Genomic DNA, 22,093 nt, shown 5'->3' on the forward strand with positions numbered 1-22,093 from the left:
TGGGAGAATGTGATACAGCTGAACCAATGTATTCATCAATGCCGGTTCCATAAAATAAACAAACACAGTCAGGTGAGAATATAGGTGGAGAAGTCTTAGTACTTAACTCCTAAGGATGGGATCCTCAGAATGGAAGACATAATATTATAATAAAAGAAAAGGATCTTGGAGATGGGAGAAAGGCCATATGTGGTAACAAAAAAAAATACTTGAATGTGTTATCAGAGAAGGTGTCATACCAGGAAAGATTCAAAAATTGAGAAGGATCACAGAAGAAACTAGAAATTATCACATCTATGAAGCTGGTAATTTGCAAGATCATCAAATTGTGCAGCTGGGAGTCCAAAAGACTCAGAAAAAAAACACATCAAAATTGTTATGCCACAGAGGTGAGAGTTTATTATAACTGTATAATTCAGAGAGTGACAGATGGCCACAAACTGGTCACAGGCCATCAGAATCAGAAGCATATAATTCATACATCCAAAAATGGCAAAAAGTGACTTGTGCGTCAAGCAGCCCAAATACGAGACAACTTCCTTGTGAGTTTGAATGTTCACCAGCATCTTTGGGACCGTGATGGAGATGAAACCAAAGTCAGTGAGGGACAGGTTGGAGAGGAAGAAGTACATGGGGGTGTGGAGGTGGGGTCAGAGCTGACAACCAGGATGATGAGCAGGTTCCCAAGCACTGTGACCAGGTACATGGACAGGAAGAGTCCAAAAATGATGGGTTGTAGGTATAGGTCAACTGAGAGACCTATGGGGTGGAATTCTGGGATGCATGTAAGATATTATACTTCTTTATGTCTCAGATATCTTTTCAGAAAGCAATGAGAGTGAGAAAAAGAATACATCAGCAGGCCTCCCTGATTCTGTGTGCATTTGAGTTCAAGTATGGAAGACAAAGCTGCTCACACTAGACATCCACATACCCTCAACATAGTTCTCAATAGTGCAACACCCAGTCTTGCACATTCTTTCACTATAGCTCTATCCATCATTCACCCCTCTAACTGAGCAAAGTTAGAAGCCCAGGAGCAGAAGAGAGTAGTTCAAGAAGATAATAAAATATAGCCTATGGTTTAAAGGAAAACAGAATAAGTAATGACTTTTCTATTAAGAAAAAGCAATCTTCATAAAAGTTAATTAAGAACCAGGGCAATTTACCTCATTTTTGTCTATGTACCAAAACAAACTTCTTTGACTTATTCTATTTAAGACACCATTGAGGTTCCATTCTCTGACAAATAAATTGAGGGTGATGGGCCAAAATCAGAAAGCAGGTTATGAGCCAGTTCTCTTGAAAGGCTTTCAGCATTTGTTGATTTTCCTCACTTCCCTCCTCTGAGAGTTTAAGCTTGATATTCAAAAATTCTGTATATGAAAGAAGTATCCTTGTCTTTGACACAATCCAAATGTCAGTAAATGTGATTGAATTAAATGCACATCATCAATAGTAAATTGACTACTAATGTGGCAAAAGTTGAAGATATTAAAACTACAAATGATAGGAAATACTTTTGAATAGTTTAATATTATACAGGCTTTTTTCCTATTTATACAATATCTTGAAAATATCTGACATATAAAACAACACTTTGTGCTTTTTTTCCCTCTGACCTGTTAAAACTGTTTCAGGGTTTTGTGATCTCAGCTCATCAAGTTCAAAATACAAGATTTTTTGCACCATGGAAGGCCCTAAAGCTCTCTCTTATTTCCAACCATCTTGTTTTCACTTTATGGATATCTGGTCATTCCTTATATGTGGATTGCAGTTCTCTGGCTTAAGCCACCTGATGACAATGCTGGTTTCTATATGTCAGTTCTCACTGGGATTGTAGAAAACAGTTCATAAAAGGACAGTGCAGGAAATAAGGTAAACACTTCTGGGCAATTTTCAAATTTTAAATATAGGAAAATGATTATCTATCTTGGTTCTCATAAGAAATTATGTTTTACTTTTCTAATTGTGTATCTAGTGGTTGTGTCTCATTTATTACATATCCACTTGTGGATATTTTAGTATATCCATATAATGTGACATCAGATCAACACCAATTTAATCAACATATCTGCATGTGAAGTTCAGGGGTCCTTTCTTACAATAGAGTTGGAAACCAATGTCTAACAACATCCTGGCACATAGAACAGGCTCCCTGAATACTACCTATTCTTATTGTCAATAATACCCTCTACCTATATTAAAGCATAAGAATTTGATAATACTTGTCTCAGGATGAAACTTAGATAGAAATTGTACAATTATATAGGAAATTTGAGTCTTAGTATTTCTTCCTGATTCCATTCTCCTGCAAACCTGTCTCCCAAACATACTTATTATTATGAATTGGAAGGGGTAATTTTCCATCAATGTTTTCTGTGTCAGTATTCATTTACACATCCATCTAGTTTTTCATTAAAATCCATCTAAAGAACCTGTAGTCTGCAACACAATACCCATTGCCCCCCAAATCTATAAGTATAAATTAACATGAAATCTTAATTCCATCTGTGAGGTACATTTGTAGAATTCAAAGTCTCTATTGGATTCACCTGAAGAATGAACATTGCTTAACTGGACAGTTTATTAATATGGCAACCATTTCAAAACGCTTCTGCCTCTCTCAACGTCACTCAAATAAGAAGGTCTGTGTAAGATATTGACACACTATAGGTGTTTGATTTTCAACGGAAAAAAAAATTCATGTCCAAATATACTATTAATGACTGCATTTATGTCACTATTAAAAATAACTGTCATCTTGTTTACCTTAGTCTTAATATATATCATAAAAACATTGAAACACTGATGCACCCAGGCATATTCTCTAGATGATAACACCTGAAAAATTTCGTCTTGTATAAAGGATAATATTTCCACCTGGCTCCAGTAGAGGAGATGGTGCCCTGGGCTGAGTCAGAAAAACCACAGCTCAGTCCCACACACTGACCCTCCAATGTGTGCACAGTGTGTGAATCTCTCCACCTCCCTCGCTCACTGCTTAATGAAAATAGAGAAAATCACACCCATCTCCAAAACACGGGGCACCAAATACAGGCAAGAAGGTAATAAATTTGGTCATTGTGATTTTAATTTTAAGAATTCCATGATTAGGTAAATATCAATGTTAGGGAGGAAAGCTATCTTCAGTTGACACTGGAACCTTGAAGGTTGTGAAATTCTGATCTGTGCCTCAGTTGAAGGCTCAAGCTGTAGGTGCCCCTTATGTTCCTGCTTCATTTCCTTTTTTAAACTCATGAAGATCTGTGTCATGATCCCATCCAAGACGACTATGTAAATGATATTACAAAATAATAATGAGGGCCTGTAACTGTGATAGGGACATAGAAAGACACTTTAAAGTTGTCACTGTTTCCACAGGGCATGGGTTAAAGAATGAATACACAGACAGGAATCAATAACCACATTAATCCAAATTGATTTTGAACAATTAAGGTAAGGAAAATAGGGGAGGGGCGGGTTTCAATGCTCAACAGACTTGCTCTGGCTGCCTCCCTGTGCCAAGCAAAGCAGGGGCACAGGAGTCAGAATAGAAGGAAGGAGATGTTCTCCCCCAGTACAGCGCACGTGCAACTCCAGGGTCTATTTAATCCTTACTCACCGCAGTGGTGTCAACTAGAAATCAACTCAGATGACGACAGTGACCTGCCCAATTTCACAGAGACAGTAAGTGGGACTGGCAGACTCTGAGACCCATCACTACATGTTTTCATTCTTCCCCACCCAACAGGAAGTCGTCAGCATAGGTCCAGAGGTCTTAACTGCTGGCAAACCTCAGGTACATTTGTTAAACTTTTCCAGTTTCATGAATAGGAATGAAATAAAATCCTGACCATAGGTTTGCTTTGAGTGTGAAAGAACCTTTTACAAGCATGGAGGAGCATGTGGTGAGCTCCAAGGAGGTTCTGGAGGAGGCCCAAGAGCCTGATCTGTGCTGACTGTGACCTCTCTGTGACCTATGGCTGTTCTTACATGGTGCATGCAGTAGGCGCCTACACTGCTCTGCCCTGAGATACCAAGGAATCCCAAGAGGAAGAGCACCGTGGGCAGGACTCTCTTTCTGTAGTGACAGGGAAGATAAATGGCAGTTGTCTTCCTGATGGGACAGGGTTCTCCTGTGATTTCCTGTGTCCATTGTCTGACAGCCCAGTGCAAACAGGCTGCACCCTTTCCCACCTAACAATGGAGTACAAGTTACAGAAGTAACTCACATTTTTTTCTTTTTTCTATATAATAATAATAGTGTTGACACATAATGAAATGAGATGGTACACATGAAATAAGAACACACTTCTCAGCACCTGAGCCTGGAAACCCGGCACATCAGTTCATGATCTAGTCTCCTGTCATCCCCTTCATCATCCTTATCATCACTACATAGTCCTTTCCTAGAGCTTAGGAAACACTTCTAAATAACTCATTTTGTGCTGTTGTGGGTGAGATTTCTGTGTGAATTAGAACCAGTGTGGGTGGAGAGCACAGTTTGAATAAGATTTCTCATCTCCCCCCTGAAACAAAAGTTTGAACACCACAACCCCAAGTTGAAGCTGCATGTGGTGTCCTCCCTTCTGGATACTCAGTGGTGAGTGTCCTCATGCTGAGGTAACACTACTTTCCCAGTTTTTCCCACATCCTAGGCCCTCTGCACTTACTGGGTCACACTACCACCCTGCAGGGTCATGACCAAGAAGTGCTGATCCTGAGACCCTACCAATGTGGAGCCCAGGGAAGGATCAACTGTGTCCAGAGGAACAGATCATGTGCTCAGGAGCTTCCTGATGCAGACACCCCAGGAGGAGGCACAGCCATGCAGCTCACTGGACAAGAACCATCAATGGAAGAACAGCAGGCACAGGCTGATTATGATCTGTGATATGACCTTGGAAGATCAATACTGGAGCTCATAATTAGACTAATTGGTTCATGAAATCCCCATCTGCTAGGAGTTCCCATCACTAATGGGAATACAAAGAAAATGTATGTCCACATGAGTTTCAGACCCTAACACTAATGAGGAGCTAAGCTGTGTGTTCAATTTACTTCTTTCACTTCTACATTTTTAAAGATACATGTTTAACATCCATTCTTATTAGGATAAAATATAAATAACAAAGATTTGCTCTGGGAATCTGAATAAGTCTACCCTTAAGTGGCATTTACTTGGTCATTATGGTTTTTATGTTGTTTTTTTTTTTTTTTTTTTTTTTTTTTTTTTTTATTAAACATCCAGTCTTCAATTACAGAGTGGGTCGAATGATCAAAAAAACTGTCAAAGGACATTGTATTCTTAGGATGATGTGAAACTCTCAAGAGTATCTCAGACCAAGTTCTAAGTGTCTCCTGTCACTTCCCTTTGTTCTTACTTTGGTTTTCCTGTTCTGATGGACACCTCTGCCATTGTTGAAGGTTGTAGATGTTCATAAAGGGAGGTATGGGCCCTGTGTAAGGTTAACACAAACAGGAGCTGCTCAATCTTGTCTCTGACTCTGGGGGACATTCCAGATTAGAATGAAGGTACAGACAGGAGATAACCTGTGTGTTGAAACACCACTGAGCAAAGCCAATCTGTTTGTAGAGCAATGATGTATTCAATATTTAACACATATTCTGATATATATATGATTTAAATATATAATATAATTATATAATGGAAAAAATATATATATATATATATATATATATATATATATATATATATATATATATATATCCTCTGTGCCTAAATGATGTAGGTTCCTGGGTATCAGAAAAGAAAGATAGTTGGTCATTCCACTCCAGATATACAGCATGTACTTGTATAAGGGGAGTATAAAAATATAACATTATAGAAATATCAAAATATAATTTCATTTCAAAAAACATTTCACTTGAATAGTAGGAAGTTTAGCCTTTCCATATGAATAATAACTATCTAACATTTGTCCATATTTTGCACCTTCATCAAATATCAGTCACATAGGTGATACACATTTTCAGTTTAATGTGGATTCAATGGCATTATAGCAGCTATAAACCACCTTGGATGACATTGCTGAGTATCATAGACACTAACAACTGTCAGGTATTCAAGAAAGAACCAGCTGAGACAACAGAAACCAAAATTAAATTTTAAGTCTTTGTATCTGATGCACTAATCACTTCACTGTTTTCCAAAAATCAGAGTGTTTTCAGCAGAATCCAGAAGTCTTAGCTGCAGGCACGTATTGAATACAGTCTTAATCCTGTCCAAGTCCGGTGAGTAGTATTGAAATCCTGACCTGCTCTTGGCCTCCTCTTTAAATTGAGTGAGCTGATTATCAGCACGCAGGAGGATGTAGCAGATGCAAGGGTGTCCCAGGGAGGGGGACATAGGGAGGTCTGTGTTGCATTATCTGTGCCCACTTGACCTTAGATTTTTGTCTTATATCAGCCATTCTTCCATAGCTGGTGCAACTGATGCCACTGGCTGCTCTGACTTGGGATCCACCAGAATTCCCACAGGGAAGTGCACAGAAAAACAGGGTCCTCTCCTGGACTGTCAAGAATGTAAAACACAGGTTGATTGTGGAGGGGACAACCTGCTAGCATTGTCCTGTCAAGATGCCATGTGCCTGAAACCCACAGTGCATTTCAAACATAGCCTCAGTTAGTTGATCTAAACAGCTAGCACAAGTTACTAAAAACTCTGATTCTCTTGATTCTGTGAAATATAATATCATGGCACTTATACCTTGGTGAAGATTTTCAGACAAATTTAAAGAATCTACAAGTAGCTCACACTTCCGCGCCTGGCACTCAGGGATCTCTCATTGAAGGATCATATGTTTGGATGCTGTCCTCATCCAGATCCACCTCCTCCTCCTGACCTACATAGACATCTCTCAGTGCTGAGGACAGTGGACAGTGTGAAGAGCACATTCCCTCCATGTGGATGACAGTGTGTGGTAAGAAGGATCAGTGTGGGAGGAAAGGAAAACTGTAGTGACATTGCTGCCATGCTCACCACCACCATGGATGTCACACACATGCCTTGACTCTCAGTCCCCATGACTGACACTGTGCAGTGCTCTCCCCTCTGGGCAGCCACACTGCATGTTGGTCCTTCCTCCATCCTCACCTCCCTCGGCAGTTACCTATTTACACTGGCTCAGGTGGTCGTGACTAAAGAGAGTGGATTCCACATGGCTGGTACCCAGGGGCCTCCCACCTCATCTTTAGGGCTGATATCTGTGCATGCTCAGGTAGGGACTTCCTAAGACACAACCATTGTGAGAAGAAACACAGTGTGGGGCACACTGACTGGAGCCATGGAGCTGAAATGCTGGAGGCACAGGCTGCTCATTGACTATAGTGTGACCTTGGAGGCTCAAAGCATAGAGCTCCTGACTGGCCAATAGGTGAGCACATCACAAACTAAGGACTTCCTAACAGCAATGGTGGAAGAATAAGGGTAGAAAATGAACATCAACTGATGTGTTTCAGTAATTCTTTGCGAAAAAAGTCCATTTTCACTCTTGAATTCTTTAATTATTATTTTTTTCACAAAAGAGAGAGAATTTTAATATTTATTTTTTTAGTTTTCTGCGGACACAACATCTTTGTTTGTATGTGGTGCTGAGGATCAAACCCGGGCCGCATGCACGCCAGGCGAGCGCACTACCACTTGAGCCACATCCCCAGCCCTATCTTTAATCATTTTTTTAAACATAGTAGCTTCCCAAGAACATTTTCATTATGTATTTTTACATTATAAATACTTGCCATTATTGTCATCATCAATAGCATAGTTTAATGGCATTAAATATAAACTTTGTTGTGATAGAATAACCATCATCCAGATCCAACATTCTTCATATTACCAATATTAATTCTTATTCCCAATAGAAACACTTCCCAAATTTTCCACCCAACATAGTCTGCACCATTCTACTATGGAACTCAATGGGAAATTAACACAAAAGGGGCATATTGACAGGATCAGGTATTTAGCTTCACTGCATTTTCCCACAAACATTGTAACCAGACCCCACAGGGATAAAGATCAGCCTCCTCAAGGCCCTTTTAATATACCTGTTCCTCAGGCTGTAGATAAAGGGATTCAGCATGGGGGTGACCACAGAGTACATCACAGAGGCCACCGCATCCTTTCTGGGGGAATGTGATACAGCTGATCCAAGGTACACTGCAGAACCTGTTCCTAAAAATAAGCAAACACCTGCCAGGTGAGAGCCACAGGTGGAGAAGGCTTTGTACTTCCCACCTAAAGAGGGGATTCTAAGAAGAGAGGACATAATTTTATAGTAAGAGAAAAGGATTCCTGAGATGGGAAGAAGGCCATATACAGCAGCAAGAAAATACTTGCCAATGTTATTAGAGTAGGTGTCAGTGCAGGAAAGATTCAGAAGTACAGAAGGGTCACAGAAGAAACTGGAAATTTCAACATTCTTGAAGTTGGTAATTTGTAAGATCATCAAATTGTGCAGCTGAGAGTCCAAGAGACTCAACAAAAATGACACCAAAATTGAGAAGCCACAGAGGCGAGGGTTCATAATGACTGTATAATGAAGGGGGTGACAAATGGCCACAAACCTGTCATAGGCCATCACAGTCAGAAGCATATAATCCATACAAATAAAAATGAGAAAAAGAGACATCTGTGTCAAGCATCCTTCATAGGAGATAAGTTCATTGTGACTTTGAATGTTTACAATCATGTTTGGGACCGTGGTGGAGATGAAACCAATGTCAGCCAAGGACAGGTTGGAGAGGAAGAAGTACATGGGGGTGTGGAGGTAGGGGTCAGAGCTGATGGCCAGGATGATGAGCAGGTTCCCAAGCACTGTGACCAGGTACATGGACAGGAACAGTCCAAAGAGGATGGGCTGCAGATCTGGGTCCTCTGAGAGGCTCAGGAGTTGGAATTCAGATACACGGGTTATGTTTTGTGCTAGTATACTCCTTGAACACCTTTTGAAAAAAGAAGGTAGGTGTTAAAAAAAATACATATACAGGCACCCCTTATTCTGTAAGCATTTGAATTTAACTATGTACAAGGAAGCTGCTCACACTTTAGGTCCATACTCCTTCAACAATAGTTGTCAGTAGTCAGACACCCAGTCTTTACATACTCTTTCATTCTTTCTCTATTATTCACCCCTCTTTACATACTCACATTTGAAGCATTTTCATAAGCAAAGTTAGAAATCCAGGAGCAGAGGACAGAAAAAGTTCATGATCACAATGAAGTATAGCATAATGTTTAAGAAAAAACAGGTAATAAGTAATGACTTTCCTGTAAGATAAACTAGGAAGAAGTTGATATACCTCATTTGCTTTTAAGGCCTTGGAACAAATTCCTTTGACAAGAATTTTGTGACTATGTAATGACTGCTTTTCCTGACAATTAAACCAAGGGGGATGCATCATAACCAGAAAGCAGTATGATCCATTTTCTGCAAGGGGTATCATCATTCTTTGATCTTGTCATTTGCCTCCTTTGTGCATATTTCTCTTTAAAAATTATATAACATGAAATAAGAAACCTTGCCATTGATAACCTTCAGATTTGATAAACATGATTGAGTCAGTGCACGTAATCAACAATAGCACTAACCACATTTGTGGCACTGGTGTGCAGTGTACCTGTCAAAAATTTTTAAATCCTTGTGTCTAAAATCTCATTTGAGTGGTTTTGTTTCACACAGGTTTACTGTGTCAACCAATACAATATCAGCAAAGCATCTGTTATATAAAATGGCACTTAACTTTTTTTCTTTTTCTTGATCCTGTACTTCCTCTAGCCTGCCAAAACTGCTTCATGGTTTTATGATCTCAATCCATCAAGTTTATTGTTTATAATCTAAGAAAAAAAAGTCCTTATACTCAAGTTTTATCTCCAATCTTTTTATTTCTTCATGGATTTTCTGGTCAGTCATTCCTGACACCTTGATTTCAATTCTCTTATTTAGGTTACATGAAGTTCACTTGGGTTCATTTTCATTTTTCACCATGATTGAATTGGATACAGCACAAAACAGAATATAATAATAAATAATAAAACAACTTCTTCAAAACTTTCTCAACTGTAAATTGAGGTAATATTCCCAACCTTGTATGGTTCTCATCAGGAAATTACTTTAACAAATCATTCAAGCTGCATAACTTGTAATTCTCTCCCACTTTTAAGTGTCCCTGTGTATATCTTAGAATATCTATGCACAGTGATGTCAGACCAACACCAACTGTATCTGCATGTCCACATGTGAAGTTCTCCATGCTCCTTTCTTATACCAGATTTGACATCCATTGTCTAACAACATCCTGACATAGAACATGCTCCATGAGTATTATCTACTCTTATTGTCTATAATACCCATTATCTATATTAAAATATGTTAATCTGATAATACTTGTGCCAGGACTAACATTGGCAAGAGATCTGAATCATTATATAAGAAATTTGAATTTTGGTATCTCTGCCTGATTCCATTCTCCTGTAAACCTGTCTCCCAGACACATTACTGTCATGAAATGGGGAGGTGTAATTTTCTATTGGTATTTTCATTTCAGGGTTATATACCGTAAAATTTCCTTTACAAAATTGCTTTAAAAGTACCTAAAAATACTCATCTAAGTATTCTGCAAAAAATGCCTATTGCCCGTGAAAGTACATCAGGTTACATTAACCTGAGGTGATAATTCCTCTGTGAAGTACATTTCTTTTTTTCAGGTGTTATCTGATGCAAAGTGCTACCTGAAGAAAGGACACTGTCATTTAGTTGGAAAGTTTATTAATATGACAATGATTTCAAAATCCTCCTGCCAATTGATACATCACTCAAATAAGAATATGCTTGCTTTGGCAACACATATATTAAATTGGAATATAACAGAGAAGATTAGCACGGCCCCTGCTCAAAGATGACATGCAAATTCATGAAGTGTTCCATATTAAAAAAGAAAAGAATGTTCCATAATGACTTGATTGGGGATAGGAGTCTGATTTACAATGGGAAAAAAATGCATTTTGAAATTTGCTATTAATGACTTATTTTTGTGTCTCTATAAGAGCAGACAATATCATCTACATCTTCTCAATCCTAATATGTATCAGCAAAATGAAGCATCAGCCCAAGTAGTAATATGCTGTCCTTGAAGACTCCTGAAGAAATTTCAACTTGTGCAGGGAATATTGTTTTCGCTCTGACTGCAGCAGAAGGTCTGGTGCCCTGGGCTGGAGTCAGAAAGGCAGCATTTCAGACCCACATCCCACCTGCCAGTGTGTGCACAGTGTGTGAATCTCTCTCCTCTCCCTGCTCACTGCTTAAGGGAAACACATAAAATAACACCATCTCCACAACATGTGCAGCATCAAAGGGAAATTTGAAACTCAATAAATATTTGGTCACTATGATTTCAATAAACCAATTCTATGATTAGGTAACTATCAGCATTATGGAGGAAAGCCATGGTCAAGGGCACTGAGGCTGGGATGAGGTGAAACTCTGACCTGTGCCTCATGGAAGGCTGCAGTGTTAAGTGCCCTTCAGCTTCTGCCTCACTGCCACTCTTCAAATCCATGAAGATTTCCATCATGATTTCTGAAACTTTTTCTACTGTGGATGACATTAAATAATACTAAATGGTCCCTATGTCCAACACAGGGACAGAGAAAGACACTATTTCAACTTCCATGGACACTGCTAAAAGGAATGAATGTTCAGACAGGAGGCCACAAGTCTGACCATCCATATTCATTTGGCCAATTTAGGACAGAAAGGATGGGAGGGTTTAATGTCCAACAGACCTGCTCTAGATGCCTCCTGTGCCAAGCAGAGCATGGACCTGGAGTGTAAGAAATAGGAAAAAGGAAACTGTTCTAAAATGAACAGCACATGTATCTGTAAGGACAAAAATAAAGTGTCCCATCCAGAAACAGAAAAACAGTCACTTCAGACCACTGAGTGGCATGAGGATCAACCTAGTCTGCTAATAGTAACAATAATGTCTAGAATTTTTTTGCCCAGAGTTTACTCACATATCTCATAGTATACCCAGAATAGCACCAAGTATCTATTTATCTTTACTCATTGCAGCTGTATCAGTGGGAAATCAGCTCAGATGGCAAGGCTGACTCTAGACCCCCGTGAAACTAGGGACTGCCTTACAGACATAGAGATTGGGACTGACAGACTCTAAAATGGATCAATCAAATATTTTTTTTCTTTTTTTCTTTTTTTTTTTTAAATTTCCCACTTAACAGTTTTCAGCCTAAGTCCACAGATCTTAACCACTGGTAAATCTCAGGTACATTTTATAACTCTTTTCAGTTTTTTGAGTGGGAATGAAATCAAGACCTGATATTAGGTTTCCTCTGAGATTGAGAGGGCTGTTTTCATCCGTGGAAGAGCATGTGGTGAGCTCAAGGAGGCTATGGAGGGAGGCCAGGAGCATGATCTATGCTGAATGACCATGAGCCTCTCTTACTGATCTCTCCTGTGACCTGTGGCTGTTCCTCCATAGTGCACGCAGCAGCACCCCACACACACACACACACACACACACTGCTCTGCCCTGTGATTCCCAGGAATCCCACAAGAAAAGCACCATGAGCAAGGCTCTCTTTCTGCACTGACAGGGAAGAGAACTGGCTGGTGGGCTTGCTGATGGCACAGCCTGCCAGGGTTCTCCTGTGAGGGCCTGTGTCCATGGCCAGACAGCCCAGTGCAAATATGGCTGCATCTTTTCCTATCTAGCAAAGGAGTAAAATTTACATACATGAAACATAATTCTTCCTTTTCTATGTAATAATAATGAAGTGTATATATATATAACTAAAGTGAGATGGTGCACATGAAATGATATAGAAAAAGTTCCTCAGCACCTGAGCCTGAGAAGCCCTGCACCTCAGTTCGTGGTGCTCTGGCTTCTGTCACCCTCCTCATCATCCTTATCACCTTCCTAGTCCTTTTTCAGAGCTTAAGAAACATTTCTGAAGAACTCATTTTGTACTATTGTGGGTGAGATTTCTGCATGAATTAGAACCAGTGTGGGTGGAGAGCACATTTTGAATTTCTTATCTCCCCACCTGAGACAAAAGCTTGAACCCTACAACCCCAAGGTTGAAGCTGCACACTGGTGTCCTCCCATGTGGCTACACTGTGGTGAGTGTACCATGCTGAGGTCACACTACCCCAACAGTCCTTCCCACTTCCATGGCCCACTCTGTACTTACTGGGTTACGCTGCTTCCCTGCAGGGTCATGACCAAAAAGTGCTGACCCTGAGACCCTACCAAGTGTGGAGCCCAGGGAAGGAGCAACTGTGTCCACAGGGACAGATCATGTGCTCAGGAGCTTCCTGATGCAGACACCTCAGGAGGATGCAAGGCCATGCAGCTCACTGGACAAGAACCATCAACTGAAGGAGTACAAGCACAGGCCGAGTGAGGACTATATATGAGCTTGGAAGATCAATACACAGAGCTCATAATTAGATTAGACTAATTGGTCCATGAAATCCCCATCTCCAAGGACATTCCATTATCATCAATGGGTAAGGCAAAGAAAATAATTTTGGATCCCAACACTAATGAGGAGCTCACCTGTGTATTTATTCAATATACTTCTTTCCCTTCTCAGACTTAAAAATATATCTGCTTGTAAGATGTATTATTTTTAAAGTATAAGGAGCAAAAATTTGCTGTGGGAACTTTAATAAGTATATACTTCTGTGAAATTAACTTAATCACTTTTTAAAATTAAGCATTTAGTCATCAAGATAATAGTGGGCCCACTGATCAATACAATTTCCAAGGACTACTTTGCAATATTGAAATGATGTGAAACTCTAAAACGCTCTGAGTGTCTCCTGTCACTTCCCTTCACTACAGCTTTGCTTTTCCTAGGCTCACGGACATCTCTGCCATTGTTCTTGAGTAATTGAAGGTTGTAGATGCTGTTAAGGGAAAGTATGGGGCTCCTGTGTCCATGACATAGACACTAACCAGAGCTGCTCCATCTTGTCTCTAGCTCTGAGGGACGTACCTGAGTAGGAGGAAGGTACAGACAGGAGAGCACCACTGAAACCCCGCTGAGCAAGGCCAGGCCTTGGCACAGAGCAAGGGTCTACTCAGGGTTTAACACATTTTTTTCATCTCCTGTGTCAAAGATGGTATAGGCTCTATGGAATCAAAAATGCAAGGGGGATGGTTATTCCACCCATATATATATCATATACTTACATTGGGGGAGTATGGAAAGGTAACATTACAGAAATATGAACACAGTAAGGTCATTCACAAGATATTTCAGTTGAAGAGTATGAAGATGAGCCTTTCCATAGTAATAATAACTCTCTACCATTTGTGCCTGTATTTTACAACTTTATCGCATCTCAGTCACATCGGGAGCACAGGTTTTCTATTTAATCTGGATTCAATGTCATTATATCAACTGGTAATCATCTTGGATGACATTACTGAAAACCAGAGAAGCTAACTAACTGCCTTTCTCTAACTGCCCTTTGTTCAATAAGGAATGAGTCCAGCTAACAGCAGCCAAAATTTAATTGTGAATCTCTGGGTCTGATGCACTGGTCTTTTTCACTGTTTCCCATCCATCAGAACATTTTAAACTGAAGCAGATTGTAGCCATTTATAAACTATTTCCAAGGCCCTGAGTAGTAATGAAACCCAGGCCTGCTTTGCTTCTCATCAGATGGAGAGGGCTGGTTACCAGAATGCAGGAAGACATGGCAGCTGCAAGGGTGTCCTGGGTAGAAAAACACGGAAGTCTCTGCTGGAAGGTTTCAGCCCACTTGACCTCAGATCTTTGTCTCATCTCAGGTATTCTTCCTGAATTGGTGCACCTGATGCCACTGACTTCTGTGTCCTGGAATCTACCAGAAATCCCAAGGGAAGTGCACAGGAAAAGGGTCCCATCTTGGCATCACAGGAAAGTGCAACACAGGAGTGCTTGTGGAAGGGACAACCTGCCAGCACTGGCCTGCCCAGGTGCCATGTGCCACAAATCCACAGTGCATTTCAAATGTGTTTTCAGTTAGTCAACATTAAAAGTTACATAAACACCTGTGGTCCTTTATATTCTCTAAAATGAAACAACTGGCACTTTTACCTGGGGAATACTTTGCACAGGAATTCAGACTATCTACAAATAAGGCAGAACTCATAATATGGCACTCAGGGATCTCTCAAAAAACGATCATAATGTTTAGATGTTAATCTGATCCTGATCCTCATCCTCATCACTTTCATATGTGGTTTTGGAATGCTGAGGACATAGTTTTAAGCACACATTTTCTCCCCTTGTGGATGATTGTGTACAGCTAGAAGAGTCAGTGTGGGAGTAAGACAGGACTTTCCATGAGCCTTCTGTTGTGCTCATCACAACCAGGCATATGAACTCACAGTACCATCACTGACAATCTGCACCTTGTTCTCCCATTTGGGTAGACAAAGTGTACGCTACTTCTGATGGTGAAGAAATAATGCTATGCAATGTCCTTCCTCCATCCTTCTCCTCCCACAGCAGCTACTGATTCACACTGGGGCTCTGCTGATTTAGGACTAAGGAGGGTAGTTCCAAAGCCCCCAAATCCCTGAGGCCCAGTGGCCCCCACATAAACTCAGGATATCCACTCAGACTCAGCTAGGAGCTTCCTGATACAGACATCCACAGTAGGGAGATGCGCAGGAATGGAGCTCACTGGCTGGGGTCCTCAAACTGAAGGGCTGGAAGCACAGGCTGGTTTCTAACTATTGTACAACCTTAGCATCTCAGTGCATATGGCTCCTATTTACCAAGTAGTTGAACATGTCAGCAACTCTAAGAGCTTCCTAATACTAAGGATGAAGAACAAGAGTAGAAAATGAACATCACCATGTGTTTAATCAGTTCATCTCTACTAATGAAGGGGCTCTTCTCTACTATAAATTTTTAATTTATTTTTTAAAAAACTTTTAGCTTTATATTACTATTATTTTGGTAAATTTAACTTAAAAAATTTATCATTTTTCCATTCCCAAATATATTGATCAGCAGCATGTATCACATAAATATTTTTATGGAATGTACCTCATCTTTATCTCTAAAATCTTTCATTATTTTAAAGTGACAGTTTATTAACAATATAAAGATTGCTAAACATTCCTTCCCAACACTGGCTATAGGTATTGCACTAAAAACATGTGAGGAATTAAATAGATCATTAATACTGAAAGTCATATTAACAGAACTGGATGTTTAGCTTTGCTGCATTTTGAATCATACATTGAAACTGGACTCTGAAGGTGCTGAGATTATATGGTCTTTCTGTGTAGCCTTCTCAGGGCACTTTTAATGCCCCTCTTCACACACACACACACACACACACACACACATACACACACACACACACACACACACACAGAGAGAGAGAGAGAGAGAGAGAGAGAGAGAAATACACTACATTCTATCAGTCCAGAATGGAATGAAATTAGAAATCAATGAAAAAATAAAAAATACAAGCTACTGTAACAAATGAGGATTAAATTATAAACTGTTGAATGATCAAAGGATAGTAGAAGAAATCAAGGATTAAATAAAATTCTTACAAGTAAATGAGAACAATGACACAATATATCACAATCTCTGGGACATCATGAAGGCAGTAGTGATAGGAAAGTTTATTGCATTGAGTGCATTCATTAAAAGATAAAAAGTCAAGAAATAAATGACTAAAAGTACATGTCAAAGCCCTAGGGAAAATAGAAGAAGAAGAAGAAATCAACATCAATAGCAATAAAAGACAGGAAATAATTAAAATCAGAGCTGAAATCAATGAAATCAAAACAATTAAAAAAAAACTGACAAAGTGTTGGTTCTTTGAAAAAAATAAATAAAATAGACAAACCCCAGGTCATTCTAACAAAAAGAAAGAGAGAGAAACTCAAATGACTAAAATACAAGATGAAGAATAAAATATCAAAACTGACATGTCTGAAATACAGAAGATAATTAGAAACTATTTTGAAAATTTATATTCCAAGAAAATAGAAAACATCAAAGACATTAAAACATTTCTAGACATATGACCTACCCAAACTGAATGAGGATGTAATACGTGATTTAAAGAGATCAAGTTCATGTAATGAAATAGAAAATGTCATCACGATCCTACCAACCAAGTAAAGCCAAGGACCAGATGGATTCTTTTTTTTTTATGTTTTAACAGTCACATTTGTAACATAGTTTTATTGCCTTAGTTAATTTTATTGTTAACCTACTATAGATGAAATTATTTAACATAGAAGAGTGATTTCAAGTTTTCAATTTTTTTGAATATTTATTTTTTGTTTGGGGTGGACACAATATTATTATTATTGTTATTATTATTTTATTTTTTATTGATTTTTTAAAAAATAAATGACAGGTAATGCATTACAATTCTTATTATGCATATATAGCACAATTTTTCATATCTCTGGTTGTATATAAAGTATGTTGACACCAATTCGTGTCTTCATATATGTACTTTGGATAATCATGGCCATCACATTCCACCATCCTTCCTAATCCCCTGCCCCCTCCCTTTCTCTCCCACCTTTCTACCCTATCTAGAATTCTAGAAAGGACCATATCTGCTGTGCAGACTCCTCAGTGCTCCATTAATGTCCCTGTTCCTCAGGCTGTAGATGAAGGGGTTCAGCATGGAGGTAACCACAGTGTACATCACTGAGGCCACTGTACCCTTTTTGGGAGAATGTGACACAGCTGAACCAATGTATTCATCAATGCCTGTTCCATAAAATAAACAAACACTTCCAGGTGAGAGCCACAGAAGTCTTAGTACTTCCCTCCTAAGAATGGGATCCTCAGAATGGAGTAAATGATATTATAGTAAAAGAAAAGGATCCTGGAGATGGGGAAAGGCCATATTTGGCAACCAGAAAATACTTGAATATGTTATCAGAGAAGGTGTCAGTACAGAAAAGATTCAAAAGTTGAGAAGGATCACAGAAGAAACAAGAAATTTCCACATCTTTGAAGCTGGTAATTTGTAAGATCATCAAATTGTGCATCTGGGAGTCCAAAAGACTCAGCAAAAAAGACAAGAAACCACAGAGGTGAGAGTTTATTATAACTGGGTAATGCAGAGAGTGACAAATGGCCACAAACTGGTCGTAGGCCATCATAGTCAGAAGCATATAATTCATACATCCAAAAATGGCAAAAAGAGACATCTGCGTCAGGCAGCCCACATAGGAGACAACTTCCTTGTGAATTTGAATGTTCACCAGCATCTTTGGGACCATGATGGAGATGAAACCGATGTCAGTGAGGGACAGGCTAGAGAGGAAAAAGCACATGGGGGTGTGGAGGTGGGAGTCAGAGCTGTTGGCCAGGATGATTACCAGCTTCTCAAGCACTGTGAGCAGGTACATGGACAGGAAGAGTCCAAAGAAGATGGGCTGAAGGTCTAGGTCAACTGAGAGACCTAAAGGGTGGAATTCTGGGATGTATGTTAGATTTTATGGGCTTCTTTATGTCTCAGACATCTTTTGAAAAGCAATGCAAGTGAGAAAAAGAATACATCAGCAGGCATCCATGATTCTGTGCGCATTTGAATTCAAGTATGCACAACAAAGCTGTTCACACTGGAGATCCACATAACCTCAACATAGTTCTTAGTATTGCAACACCCAGTCTTGCACAATCTTTCACTGGAGCTCTCTCCATCATTCACCCCTTTTTTCACTTTCTATTTGAAGCCATTGAACTGAGGAAAGTTAGAAACTCAGGAGCAGGTGAGAGAAGTTCAAAAAGATAATAAAATAAAGCCTATGGTTTAAAAAAAAACAGAGGATAAGTAATGACCTTTCTATTAAGAAAAAAAGCAATCTTCATAAAAGTTAATTAAGAACCAGTACAATTACCTTGTTTTTGTCTATGTACCAAAACAAACTTCTTTGACTTATTCCATTTACGACACCACTGGTGCTCCATTCTCTAACAACTAAATTGAGGGTGATAGGTCACAATCCGAAAGCAAGTTATGCACGAGTTATCTTGAAATGGTTTCATTAATCATTGATTCATCTTATTTCCCTCCTCTGTGAGTATAAGCTTGCTGTTCAAAAATTATGTAATGTGAAACAAGTATCCTTGGCTTTGGCACAATTCAAATGTTAATAAATATGATTGAATTAAATGCACATGATCAATTGTAACACTGAATACTAATGTGGCAAAAGTAGATAATATTACAATTACAAATGATAGGAAATACTTTTGAATAGCTTAATTTTATACAGGCTTTTTTATATTCATAGAATATCAGGAAAATATCTGATATACAAAACAACACTTTGTGCTTTTTTCCCTCTGATCTGTTAAAAATTGCTTCAGAGTTTCGTGATCTCATCCCATCAATTCAAAATATGAGATTCAAGCACCATGGGAAGCCCTAAAGCTCTCTCTTATTTCCAACCATCTTATTTCCACTTTATGGATATCTGGTCATTCCTTATATGTGGATTGCAGTTCTCTGTCTTAAGCCACATGATGAAAGTGTTGGTTTGTTATGTCAGATCTCACTGTGATTGTAGAAAACAATTAATAAAAGGATAGTATAGGAAATAAGGTAAACACTTCTGGGCAATTTTCAAATTTTCAATATAGGAAAATAATTATCTATCTTGGTTTTCATAAGAAATTATGTTTTACCTTTCCAATTGCATATCTAGTGGTTGTGTCTCATTTATTTTCATATCCACTTGCAGATATTATAGTATATACATATAATGTGACATCAGATCAACACCAATTTAATCAACATATCTGCATGTGAAGTGCAGGGGTCCTTTCTTACACCAGAGTTAGAAACCAATGTCTAACAACATTCTGGCACATAGAACAGGCTCCCTGAATATTACCTATTCTTATTGTCAATACCCTCTACCTATATTAAAGCATAAGAATTTGATAATACTTGTCTGAGGACTAACCTTGGATGGAACTTGTACAATTATCTAAGAAACTTAGTATTTCTTCCTGATTCCATTATCCTGAAAACCTGTATCCCAAACATAATTATTATTATGAATTGGGAAGGTGTAATATTCTGCCAATGTTTTCTATGTCTACACATCCATCAAGTTTTTCATTAAAATCTACCTAAAGAACCTGTAGGCTGCCACAAAATACCCATTGCCCCCAAATCTACTAGTATTAATTAACATGAAGTCTTAATTATATCTGTGAAGTACATTTGTAGACTTCAAAGTCTCTATTGGATGCAAAGTGCCACCTGAAGAATGGACATTGGTTAACTGAACAGTTTATTAGTATGGCAACCATTTCAAAATGCTTCTGTCTCTCTCCGCATCATTCAAATAAGAAGGTCTGTGTAAGATATTGACACAGTAAAGGTGTTTGATTTTCAACTGAAAAAATTACATGTCCAAATATATTATTAATGAGCTACATTTATGTCACTATTAAAAATAACTGTCATCATGTATACCTTAGTCTTAATATGTATCATCAAAATATTGAAACACTGCTGCACCCAGGCATATTCTCTACATGATAACACCTGAAAAAATTTTGTCTTGTGTAAAGGATAATATTTCCACTTGGCTCCAGTAGAGGAGATGTTGCCCTGGGCTGGGTCAGAAAGGCCACAGCTCAGTCCCACACACTGACCCGCCAATGTGTGCACAGTGTGTGAATCTCTCCACCTCCCTCACTCACTGCTTAATGAAAATAGGGAAAATCACACCCATCTCCAAAACATGGGGCAACAAAGACAAGGCAGGAAGGTAATAAATTTAGTCATTCTGATTTTAATTTTAAGAATTCCATGATTAGGGAAATATAAAAGGGAGGAAAACTATGTTCAGGTGACACTGGAACCTTGAAGGATGTGGAATTCTGATCTGTGCCTCAGTTGAAGGCTCAAGCTGTAGGTGCCCCTTATGTTTCTGCTTCATTTCCTTTTTAAACTCATGAAGATCTGTGTCATGATCCCATCCAAGTTGACTATTGTAAATGATATTACAAAATAATAATGAGGACCTGTAACTGTGATAGGGACACAGAAAGACACTTTAAAGTTGTCATTATTTCCACAGGGCATGGCTTAAAGAATGAACATACAGACAGGAATCAATAACCTCATTAATGCAAATTGATTTTGGCCAAATAAGATAAGGAGAATGGGGGAGGGGCAGGTTTCAATGCTCCACAGACTTGCTCTAGCTGCCTCCCCGTGCCAAGCAAAGCAGGGGCACAGGAGTCAGAATAGAAGGAAGGAGATGTTCTCCCCAGTACAGCACACAGGCATCTCCAGGGTCTATGTAATCCTTACTCACTGCAGTGGTGTCAACTAGAAATCAACCCAGATGACAATGGTGAATCCAGACACTAGTGATCTGCCCAATTTCACAGAGACAGTAAGTGGGACTGGCAGACTCTGAGACCCATCACTACATGTTTTCATTCTTCCCCACTTAACAGGAAGTTTTAAGATTAGGTCCAGAGGTCTTAACCACTGGCAAACCTCAGGTACATTAGTTAAACATTTCCAGTTTCATGAATGAAATAAAAACCTGACCATAGGTTTGCTTTGAGCATGAAAGAACCTTTTACAAGCATGGAGGAGCATGTGGTGAGCTCCAAGGAGGTTCTGGAGGAGGCCCAAGAGCCTGATCTGTGCTGACTGTGACCTCTCCTGTGACCTATGGCTGTTCTTACATGGTGCATGCAGTAGGCGCCTACACTGCTCTGCCCTGAGATACCCAGGAATCCCAATAGGAAGAGCACCATGGGCAAGGCTCTCTTTCTGTAGTGACAGGGGAGATAAATTGCAGGTCGGCCTGCTGATGGGACAAGCTGCCAGGGTTCTCCTGTGATTTCCTGTGTCCATGGTCAGACAGCCCAGTGCAAACAGGCTGCACCCTTTCCCACCTAAAAATGGAGTACAAGGTACAGAAGTAAAACACATTTTTTCCTTTTTCTATTAATAATAATAGTGTGGACACATATAACAAAATGAGATGGTGCACATGAAATAAGTCCGAACACGCTGCT

The 22,093-nt window shown here is 39.2% G+C and overlaps 1 protein-coding gene and 1 non-coding gene across 2 annotated transcripts; one reads left to right on the forward strand and one right to left on the reverse strand.

Moving 5' to 3' along the window:
- Window positions 1–7,994: 7,994 nt before the first annotated feature.
- Window positions 7,995–19,006, reverse strand: LOC143401088 (olfactory receptor 7E178-like). The gene is made up of 5 exons (XM_077110305.1): window positions 18,937–19,006; window positions 18,219–18,497; window positions 14,048–14,109; window positions 12,639–12,754; window positions 7,995–8,970 (listed from the first exon to the last, which is right to left on the reverse strand). The coding sequence occupies exons 1-5, from the start codon at window positions 19,004–19,006 to the stop codon at window positions 7,995–7,997; spliced, it is 1,503 nt and encodes a 500-aa protein (XP_076966420.1).
- Window positions 10,855–10,958, forward strand: LOC143384560 (U6 spliceosomal RNA). The gene has a single exon (XR_013089363.2). It is a non-coding gene; the product is annotated as a U6 spliceosomal RNA (small nuclear RNA).
- Window positions 19,007–22,093: the final 3,087 nt, after the last annotated feature.

Source organism: Callospermophilus lateralis, chromosome 1 (assembly GCF_048772815.1).
Source record: "Callospermophilus lateralis isolate mCalLat2 chromosome 1, mCalLat2.hap1, whole genome shotgun sequence".
NCBI classification, from domain to species: domain Eukaryota; kingdom Metazoa; phylum Chordata; class Mammalia; order Rodentia; family Sciuridae; genus Callospermophilus; species Callospermophilus lateralis.

Bases quoted from the DNA above. Each gene is read 5' to 3' on its own strand.
- LOC143401088 (XM_077110305.1), bottom strand. From the start codon at position 19,006: ATGGAGCACCAGTGGTGTCGTAAATGGAATAAGTCAAAGAAGTTTGTT. The intron at 18,498-18,936 runs GTAATTGTACTG...TCCACCCTTTAG, and splicing joins GGTACATAGACAAAAACAAG to GTCTCTCAGTTGACCTAGAC. The intron at 14,110-18,218 runs GTATGAATTATA...CTCTGTGCCAAG, and splicing joins TCTTTTTGCCATTTTTGGAT to GCCTGGCCTTGCTCAGCGGG.